We start from the raw sequence: 11,163 nt of genomic DNA, 5'->3' as shown, positions 1-11,163 counted from the left end.
TGCATGGGCAGGCACCATGCAAATCGAATGCAGGTCTCTGGCATGGCAGGCAAGAACTCTGCCTGCTGAGCCACTGTTGCACTGCCCTAGATTGCATTTTAAAATAATTATTTTAATATATAGTTGATCAAAACAACATAAACATTAAAAAGGGAAATATTTTAGGTAGTAAAAACAAGATATCTATAAATAAATGAATTCTAAAATATTTTATAAAATCAATTTTACTGGAGACAGCAAATGTTATAATTCTTATTCTTTCATTGATTGGTAGTTTGTTTAATCAAGATATTAAAAAGATTTAGAAAAGTCAAAATACATTAATTCCGTTTACCATGACAAAAAAGAATATTTTCGGACAAATGACATTGTTCATGCTTCTAATATATTTGTGTCAAAATCTCCATGCTACATATTTATCTCATTCAATTCATGGATTTTGCCATATAAACTAATCAAGGAAGCCATTTTTCATTACCAAACCAATCAACCATACTTTAATTTTTCAAAAAATACAACCTCTCAGTTTCAATTCAAACTGATATTTTAATACTTATCCTCATAAAAACAAAAAATCTTTTCAGCTTAATTTCTGTTATATAGGTAGTGAAACAAAGCAAGGGGAAAGAAAAGGTAAGGAGTCTTATTACGACTTTGAGCCTAAAATAAATGTCACCATTATTTTCAGTGCTTTTTACTGATATTTTCTTCGTTGTGCTCTTACAGGATTCTCCAGCAGACACTGACAAGTATTCCTTCACAGTAGTCTAGAAATAGAAGAAAAGTAATTACAACATGGCATCATTCCCTTTTTGCCCACAATATATCTCAAGTCAAAGACCAACACCAGTCTAAACTCTTAAAGGAACTATCAATCAAGACAGGGAAAACAGCAGCTCATTAAACTGCCCTGAATAAACAAGGTTTCATAGGCACATTATTTAAAATTCTCTATTTGGCACTACAGAGGTTTTTACACCTCAAATAATAAGATTTGACATGGGTTCAAGATAATGTGGGATTTGTTTGTTTGTTTGTTTCAAAATTAAGAGCAATTGTCAAATGTGATGTGGGAGAAGAGAACCTGCAGGAAGTTTAGACCTCAGGACTACTTGTAGATAGTCTTGCTTTAAGAAGAGCTTTAGCAGGTTAAGAGCTGTAAAATGATTCCTGAAAACTAGCTCTGCATGAAAGACCCTTAAAAAGTTTTAATGTATTCTTAAATTTCCTGTATATGGAGGTTTTTGTTTTTTTTTTTTAATTCCAGATGACCGCTTTCCTCAGTTTGTTCAATAAGTGAGGAAGACAAAGTGAATGGCTGCTAGGTTCCAGAATGTGTGCTAGATGGAAATTAGAGAACAAAGTAGTAATGGTTCTGGTCCTCAAGTGGGTCAAATGCTATTAATCTCCCTTACACAGAAACTCTAATGGAGAAAAAAAAACAAAACAACAAAACAACTCTTGTAAACTTGGTACTTTTAAGACATCAATTTATGCAGAGGAAATTGGAAAGTGAGCTTAGAATCTCATTGACCAAATAGTTCCTTTTAAAATTAAAAATAAATTGATAAAATAATTTTAGGCTTGGAAAATGTAAGCAACACAAGAATCTTCAGACTGAGAGGTGAAAATCTGTCTCCTCACCCTCAATTTCTCTGCCCCCAAACTAACTGCAAATCCTGTCCTATGATTTCTTCTAGAGACAAAGAGGGGGCAAAATACATATATCATATTTTATTCTATCTCCATTGATTTGTAAATTCATCATTTATAAAGTTAATCCCAAACATCTATGCTTCACAGTTTTATTGGCATTATAGTACATTCTAGAGACCATTTTTGATCATTACTTACAACTGCACCTTAATATTTGCATTATTTGCATGGTTATTCTACCAAACACGTGCAGCATAATTTATCAGACACGTCAATTTTTTCCCCATCTTTCACTACACAGCATTTTCAAATTGGAATCAGTTTCCCTTTACTTAAGTGCTTGTTGTTTTGTCTCTCAGGACTTTATCCTAACTATTCTTCTTTTATTTATACTAACAGTCTCAGGGGCCTTGACAGGTGAAAGAATCAAAACCAATTAGGCCTATTGAAGAATTTAAAACTATAGTGAATGTGGGGTGGGCCACGCTGTCTCAATAGGCGGAGTTCTTGCCTGCCATGCCGGAAACCTGGGTTCGATTCCTGGTGCCTGCCCATACAAAACAAAACAAAACAAAACAAAACAGAAAAACAATAGTGAATCTAAAAGATACATATATATTCATTTCTATACCCTGAATTTTAAAAGTTACACTTTCTTCCTTTCAAGTCAACTTTGGAATAGTTACAAAATATTACCTCAACAATAACCTCAATTAATTTTCTTGCAAAAAGGGATCAACATGTATATTTCACATTCTTTTGCCACAAAAGAAAAAAAACAAAATGAAAAATAGACAAAAATTTTTAAAAATCCATGTGGTGGATATGGGTATAACACATTCTCTCATAATCAATTCTCAGAAAGATAAACAGGAAATCAAAAATGAAAGTGCCGAATATCTAGAAAACCATATTAATAAAGCTTCACATATTTCTCTGCTGGAAAAGGGCCTATTGGTTTCTTCACCTCCCCACTTAGGCTCCAAACCAGTGAAGCTCGTTTTCTCAGGCTGCCCCGGGGCAGTTTGAACCTAATTGGCAGGTGCTCCAAACCCAGATGAACAGCAACACTGACCAATAGCAGAGCGAGGTTTCCTCTAACCCCATCCAATCATAGCCATGAGCATTGCAGGAGCTCGAGAGCCAGAAGGGAAAGGGCGGGGCAGGAGGAAAGACGTTAGAAATCACCACCATCACAGCCTCCCAGTAACATTGAAACTACATTAAAGTGATTCTTCAGCATTGTGATCCAAGTGTCAGCTACGCCCTTGTATTGTCAAGATGTCTCTTTCTACGAAGTTGACTTTGGACAAATTGGATGTTAAAGGAAAGAGAGTCATCATGAGAGTAGACTACAATGTTCCCATGAAGAAAAATCAGATTACAAACAACCAGAGAATCAAAGCTTCCATCCCCAGCATCAAGTACTGCCTGGATAACGGAGCCACATCAGTAGTTCTTATGAGCCACCTAGGCCGCCCCGATGGTGTTCCCATGCCTGATAAATACTCCCTTGAGCCTGTTGCTGCTGAGCTCAAATCCCTGCTGGGCAAGGATGTTCTGTTCCTGAAGGATTGTGTGGGCTCAGAAGTGGAGAAAGCTTGTGCCAACCCAGCTGCTGGTTCAGTCATCCTCCTGGAGAATCTGCGCTTTCATGTGGAGGAAGAAGGAAAGGGCCAAGATCCTTCTGGAAAGAAGCTTCAGGCTGAGCCAGCTAACATAGAAGCCTTCCGAACATCATTGTCCAAGCTAGGAGATGTCTATGTCAATGATGCTTTTGGCACTGCTCATCGGGCCCATAGTTCCATGGTGGGAGTGAATTTGCCCCAGAAAGCATCTGGATTCCTGATGAAGAAGGAACTAGACTACTTTGCCAAAGCTTTGGAAGACCCAGTGAGGCCCTTCCTGGCTATACTTGGTGGAGCCAAAGTGGCAGACAAGATCCAACTCATCAAAAATATGCTGGACAAGGTCAATGAGATGATTATTGGTGGTGGAATGGCTTACACTTTCCTTAAGGTACTCAACAACATGGAAATTGGCGCTTCCCTGTTTGATGAAGAGGGGGCCAAGATTGTCAATGACATCATGTCCAAAGCCAAGAAGAATAATGTGAACATCACCTTTCCTATAGATTTTGTCACTGCTGACAAGTTTGAAGAGAATGCCAATGTTGGTCAAGCTACTGTGTCTTCTGGCATACCAGCTGGCTGGATGGGTTTGGACTGTGGTTCTGAGACCAACAAGAAGTTTGCTGAGGTGGTGTCCCAAGCCAAGTTAATTGTGTGGAATGGACCTGTTGGGGTATTTGAATGGGATGCCTTTGCTCAGGGAACCAAAGCCCTCATGGATGAAGTTGTGAAAGCCACTTCCAAGGGTTGCATCACCATAATAGGTGGTGGAGACACTGCTACCTGCTGTGCCAAATGGAACACTGAGGATAAAGTCAGCCATGTGAGCACTGGAGGAGGTGCCAGTTTAGAGCTTCTAGAAGGTAAAGCCCTTCCTGGAGTCGATGCCCTCAGTGACCTGTAGTTGACAGTGCTCCTTCCTCCTGGTTCCTCTGTACAGACTGTAAGTCAGCTTAGTGTTTTTATATTTCAACTTGACTTTTGTTAAAATCCACCCGTACATCAAGATCCAGGGCATTACCAAGGGACAGGTCACCAGGAACCCTTAAACAGCAGTACAGTAATTCAACTCATCTTAATGTGTCATGCATTTGCTACTATCCTCAAGATCTCATTTGGACTTCACCATTGTGCTCCGTAGGGAGGCTGTATCCTTTGCCCATTAAAAGAATGTGAAGTGAATAGCTGAATCTCTCTCTCCTTTTTATTTTAGTGTAGCTTTGTTATAGTTAACTACTTGAAACATTGAACAAGGCAAAACCCAACTTATTGAGAATGGGAGGAGGTAGAAGTTGACAAACTATTAATAAAGGGGCCCAAATAAACTGAGAAAAATAATTACATGTAAGAACTAAGGTAGGGGCAGTGCAACATTGGCTCAGTGAAAAAATTTTTGCCTGCCATGCCAGAGACCTGGGTTCAATTCCCAGAGTCTGCCCATGCTAAATAATAATATATATATATATAATTGGGTGCACAGGTGGTTCAGTGGTAGAATGCTCACCTTCCATGCGGGAGACTGGGTTCAATTCTCGGACCATGCACCCAGAAAAAAAGAACTAATGGGTATTAAAGCTCTACTAAGAGAAAATTTCTTACTAAATAAGAAATAAAAGTCCTTATTAAACCCTAGCAGTTACAAAAGGAAAGAAAACCAAGTAAGAATTATGTGCGTGTGTGTGGGTGTGTGTATGTATATAAACACACACACCTTTGTCTGTTAGACGCACAAGCCCACATTTTCAAAGCAGACATTAAGCAAATAGATAATATAACTAATAAATCCTAAAACCGGGTTTTGGATGTAAAAATACATTTATAACTAGTTTAGTTGTGGGAAAATGGACATATAAAACCCCTTTGATATTAGAAAATAGAATATGAGAATGAGAAGTGATATTAAAGAAGCAAAAATACTTATTAGAGAATATTTTATTTCTGCAGGCAAGAAGCTAGAACAGGTAAAGCTGTCAACAAAAATGCAGAACGACCTTTCCTAGCTGTAAGGGCCTATGTCCCATACTTCCAGATCAGTTCTATGTATTCAACATCTTGGAGAATTGAGCTTAAAATATAATTTTAATACATTTGAAACATCAGCATAAAAAAAAAAAAAACTAAAACATGAGTAGTTCAATCAAGATTTAAGTATATTTCTCTCTTGCATAAAAGTCCAGGACAAATAGTTGGACTCTTCTTTATGAGGTCATCCAGGTAACCAAACTGGTAAGGCAAATCTTTGACTCTCAATAAGCGGATTCCATATCTGTTTCTGAACTGTCTTAAGTTTTTAACCACTTGATAGCCAACAAGAAGAGACCATTAGTGCAAGGAAATCCACTTCCTTTTAAAGACATGACCCAAAAGATTCAAAAAAATTTTAACATTTTATTAGCTGTTAAATTGGGTGATCAGTTCTATTTTGCAAGAGAGGTTTGGGAAGTATATTCTCTCTAGTTGTATACCTTGACCCAAAGTAAAAAATAATAGATTCTATTACTAAAAAGAATTATGTGAAAATAATTACTGGGGGAAAAATTAATGGTTTCCACAGGCTGACACCTTAAAGAAATGAATTGATGACTTGAATTAGAAGATTGGGAAAAAAAGAACCCAGAATAAAAAAAGGATTTTGTTTTTGTGACACACATACACAGATATATATTTTGTACAGTTGAACTGAAATTTTTAGTTACATATAATTGAATGTATAAAATACTTAGTTTTCTATTAAAATCAAATTTAAAAAAATAAAATAGGATGTTACAAGATGGTGCATTGCTTTGGCTTCTTCGTTCAAACTAGAAGTGTGGGGTTCATTTGCTTGCTTTGCTTAAGATTCCAATTTAAGTTATTTAACTCACATGTTTGCACATTTCTGGCCATTTATTTTCTGTGGATTTTTACTAAAAAGACCTGTAATGAATTAGCTTATTCTAACCAACATTAATCAATAAAGTTGTAATGAAATAAATTACAAAACAAAGTACATGCTATGTTTCATGGCTTTACCAGGGCTCCATTAACTTTGCTTGTTTCAAGTATTTCAAATCTGAATTATAAGAAGTCTCCTAGGGATTATAGTAAATTTGCTTTCCCTAAATCATTGTGTGTTAGTGATAAACCTAGAAAAGTGGGGTATATCTAGTAAGAAGTGCAATATTTTTAAAATGACAAATCGGAAGGACATATAAATTTATATATCTATACATATATATATATGAATGTTTCAATTGGTATTGCCTCAATCAAGAACATAGCACAGCTCCACTTGGGGTTCCTTTCCCTGTGCTGTGGCCTAGAAAGTCTGTCCAGGCAGTACTGGAGCAATTCTAGACTTGCCTAGTCTTCTGTCTCTTAGGGATTATAGTACAATGTTGCCCATTGTAAAACAACTGAAAATTGTTTCCTATATTTTCTCTGGTTTTTCAGGTGAGAGGTTTTGTAGAGTCCCTGTTTTTCCATTTTGGCCAGAATCAAGGTCCCAATATCTTTTATTTTTCAAAGTTTCATAGTAATACTTTTTTTTATAAACCGAGTAACAGCCTTTTTAAGGCCTAGATGAGTTGTGAATATGTTAGCTTGTTTTTAAAATTTGCTCTTCTTTCTCTTCTAATATGGATAGAGAAATTGTATTTTCACCAGACTAGAGTCTCTTGCTTTTTACTTGGTTTTTCTTCTTTTTTTTTTTTTTTTTCTAAATTTCTTAACATATTCCTATACATTTTACATTAGGGGTTCCATCACTATTAGGAAAATTAAATAACTAGATTTTGAAGTCTGCTAAAATCATTTCTTCTTCAAACAAGCCCTGTCCATTGAAAATTTCATGGATAGGATTATTTCATCTAGCAGCTAGTTCCTATCAGTACAACGTGTAACTTAGTTTTAGAATCTTTCTATTTCTGTACTGCCAGGCTAGCTTTTTTACCTTCAAGTTGAGTCAGAATCCCAAGAGTCACACAGACATTTTCTCTGATGCCATGGACTATATTGGCTTTCTCATTTGGAAATAAATTGCTATAAATCCAAATATATTTTTCCATGATTAAAAACAGAGGTCACATTTTATTTCAGTAGGAATTGAAAACACTAGGGTAGTAATTAGGTTTTTTTGACAGAGAAGGCAAATGTTAACATATCAATTAATTAAATTTTAAGTTAATTCTAAAATTATTTCTTGCCCTGCCATCATTAAGCCAAGTTTGTAAGACTCTCTACTAAGATAAAGGGAAAATAGCTTTCCTTTAATATTGAAAGTTTTGCTTTAATAATTCCAAGTACTGTGAATTACAACCTTGCAATTACGATGCTTGTTTAAGAGCATGTATAAACCTGTTGTTCAAAACTTTTATTTTAACTTATAGTTTACTGCTGTGGTTAGTTATAAAGTTTTATTTCACTGATCTAGTTAAAACTAATGTAAAAGACAAATTCTCATTAAATTAGAGACACATAAATAAATTATTTTTTGTAATATATGTAATAAATAGTTTGTATATATAGAACATGTAAAGATTAAAGTATATCTGACTAATTTTAAAACACATGGAGACTCTTTTCCATCTCAGTAAATAAATACACAAATCCACAGCTCATATCATGGTTCACTTTATGACTTTGAAAACCGATTAAATTAAGGAAAAGTGGAATTAAATGGAAAGTTGCCAGCTTAGTGTCACTTATCTACATATGGTAATGTTGAGTATTGAATCATGTCCCCCACAAGTATATACATTCAAATTCCAAGCCCCAGTCCTGTGGGTGTGGACCCATTTATAATTATGACATTTGATGATATTATTATTAATTAAGGTGTGACCAAATTGCATAAGAAGTGCCTTCATCAAAAATGTCTAAAGTTCTTATAATCAAAGGAAGTGGGGCAAGGAAGTAGAAGCTAGAAGTCAGCAAAAACCAGAGGAGCGGACACCAGAAGAAAGAGATTGTCTGGGAAAAAGGATTGCAATAGTCATCTAAAAATCAAAATAATATCACTAGAGGTCTGTAATACATATGAAAAAATAGCAATGTGTTTGGATTGTGATGCATTAGTCTGTACTCAAGGATGATAAAAGTGATGAAAAGGCAAAATGATCTATTGTATCAATACATGTTCACACCTAGCAATGCCTAAAATATATTGTTGATTTGGCAAGTGTATTTTTCCATGCAATGGGTGAAGCACTGAGAAAGCTAGTATATATTTGCTCCCTAAAAGTGAGGTTAATTATTTTTATATGTGTGCTTTAGTCATTTGTACTTTATTTCCTTTTTTATACTGTCTATTGATTCTCTTTGCACATTACTAGGGCTTTGTTTTTATTTTTATTTATATTTACAGGCTCCTTTTTAAAACAGTCATTTTTAGAGTTGATTGATAAACTATGGATTTTACACTAAAATTACATCTGATAAAAAATTAAGTGTGATTCTTACCCACCATGTTGGAGACCTGGGTTCGACTCCCAGCCCATGCACTTCCCTAAAACAAACAAGCAAATAAAAAATTCAACAAATGGTGCTGCAACAGTGGGAATACTCACATGGAAAAAGAATGAAATGTGATCCCCACCATACATCATACAAAAAAAAAATCCTAAAAAAAAAAATAAATTCTGTGTGTCATTGGGTAAGAATCCTACTAAAGCTATTCTGAAACATAACTAGACACTTGGGATAAAAAGAACAGTTGTCTGAGGTATATCTAGCAGAAGGATATCACCCAGGGGTTACAGACATAACATATGTCAAAATTTTTCTCCTATATTATATTATACATAAAAAAATTGCAGCAGAAATCAGTCTGCAGAAATGAAGCAGACTCCGTTTGCATTTCATGCAACTAAGGAGTAGACAGTATTTAAACATCACTCTTGGGAAATAGATGTGAAGAAATAAATGGATGAATGAAACAAATGTAAATCCTCAAATCATATTCTGAGCAGCCTGTAGGGCAAATCATGAAGTAGAAAAAGCTAATTTGCAAGATATTTTCATTTATTTTGCTTTCTTTCTATCTTGTTTATTTTATTTGAGTTGTTGCACTTGAGTGACTTTACTAACTTTTGACCTTTCATTTTTCACTCCTCAAGTTTTCACCTGTTCTGTGCACCATTCACTGCTTTTTGATAATCACAACCAAACTAATCTATTCAAAGGTCATGGAAAAATATTGTCATAAATCTCTATTTCATTATCACAGGCATTATTCTCTCTAGTGGTAATACTTTTGGGTACTAGATCACTAAGTAATTGATTTGAGGACAGATAAAACCTCTCCCCTAAAACAAGACAGGACAGGAGACTGGCATAGAAGTTGAATCATCATCTTTCCATAGAATCTTTTCTGTTCCAAAGCAGTAATCTCCACATCTTACTTTGTGTGTTTGTTAATAAGAATTTCTAAAAACCACTAATAGTAAATCTATTATATAGCATGCATTATAATCCGAACTCTTTATTTTTCAATAGTAAAACTAAAAATCATGTTTTTTTTTTTCAGGTGGATATTTTGGGGGTGAAACAAAAATAAAAAGCCTATATATCTTATAATTTCTATAATCATTGATTTCTTCCCCTGAATTCAAGGGTGCCTATTATCCCAAAATTCTCGTAAATATCATTCAATTTGCAATTATACAGTCCTCACCTCCATGTACTGTTTTTATTTTGTTCTGAGGATTAACTGTCAAATTTTCATGCTGTGAGTCAGTTGTCCTTAGTAGAAAATAGCTGCTTGCATATTTTCACTAAATTAATATGAAAATGTTGTATACACTATTTTAAGTACCTTACAAAACCAGCATACAACAATCCTATAAGGGATGTATTATTACTAGCCTCATTTTTCAGAAGAGGTCATTCAGACACTGGACATAAAGTAACTTGTTGAAGGAATATAGCTAATGAGGGCAAGAGTTAGGCTTTGAACCCAGGCAAAAACCATGCCCTTAACTTCTATGTTGTGTTTCATGTGTTACACAAATAAAGGCGATGTCTCAAATGACCTTGTAGTTTCTGTTCTATCCTCGGTATAGATTGCCCTTCTATCTTGCTGGCTAGGAACTCTCCTTGGAATTTGTTCCTCAAGAAGAATTCATGGCTAGAATTAAAGGACTCTTCAATGATCTCCACCAACACCACTCGTAATAGACACAGGACATTTTCCTGGAAGCATAAAGTTCCAGCCAATTTATATTCCAAGGATTCTTAAATCTATTTCATCCTTTTTGTGTGTTTCCTCAAATATTTAGACCGGTCATCTGGGTCCAAGAATTTTTATGATTGTGGTTTCTTTCGCTTGTGTTATAGAAGAGTTGGTTTCAAACTTCCAATTTCCAGTAAAAGCTTCTTCAGCCAAGAGTCTAAAAGTCAATTTCAGTCACTATTTCTGAAATCCATTTAACTGGAGCACCAATGTATGGTTCAAAAGTTTTCTCCATTGATGAAACATAGAAGGAGTTTTCCCATCACTGACTGAGTATATTCAGCCAGTGCCCTTGTAGTATAATCTATCATATTTGCACATCCAAAACCCAGGTTATTAGTACTCTATAATTTAATATTTAATCACTATTTCTCTACCAGCCATTTTAATATGATCACTTATCTGTGTGCCAGGATTCTTCATTATATGTTCTTTCTTGGGAATGCTGTGCCTAGATGAATAAAGTTTCGGAAAATCTGTTTTATTTCATAAAAACATCTAATATTGCATTTGCCTAGTGTTTAGTGGAAGAGATGACATTTTAAAGCCTGTATAGTTTGTAAAAGCCAGATGTGTCTTTACTGCAGGTAAAGTGAATCAAGACTTGCAACTTTTTAAACAAATGGATGTAGAAAGCTTATTAAGTGCTCTAAGCATGAATATATA

General features: G+C 35.0%; 1 protein-coding gene and 1 long non-coding RNA gene across 4 annotated transcripts in view; one reads left to right on the top strand and one right to left on the bottom strand.

Annotated features, from left to right (window-relative positions):
* Positions 1 to 496: 496 nt before the first annotated feature.
* The window catches only part of LOC143684768 (uncharacterized), a 40,424-nt gene continuing 29,757 nt past the window's right edge, over positions 497 to 11,163 (bottom strand). For all 3 annotated transcript variants that reach the window (XR_013176154.1, XR_013176153.1, XR_013176155.1), the window contains 2 exons: positions 8,727 to 8,772; positions 497 to 767 (listed from right to left, as the gene is read on the bottom strand). This is a non-coding gene — a long non-coding RNA (uncharacterized LOC143684768). The remainder of the gene's footprint in view (positions 768 to 8,726; positions 8,773 to 11,163) is intronic.
* PGK2 (phosphoglycerate kinase 2) lies at positions 2,791 to 4,469 on the top strand. The gene has a single exon (XM_077162046.1). The coding sequence runs from the start codon at positions 2,938 to 2,940 to the stop codon at positions 4,189 to 4,191; it is 1,254 nt and encodes a 417-aa protein (XP_077018161.1). The 5' UTR covers positions 2,791 to 2,937; the 3' UTR covers positions 4,192 to 4,469.

This window comes from Tamandua tetradactyla, chromosome 5, assembly GCF_023851605.1.
Source record: "Tamandua tetradactyla isolate mTamTet1 chromosome 5, mTamTet1.pri, whole genome shotgun sequence".
NCBI lineage: Eukaryota > Metazoa > Chordata > Mammalia > Pilosa > Myrmecophagidae > Tamandua > Tamandua tetradactyla.
Note: the sequence above shows the minus strand (reverse complement) of the source record. Positions and strands in the feature narration are given on the sequence as shown.

Bases quoted from the DNA above. Each gene is read 5' to 3' on its own strand.
- PGK2 (XM_077162046.1), top strand. From the start codon at position 2,938: ATGTCTCTTTCTACGAAGTTGACTTTGGACAAATTGGATGTTAAAGGA.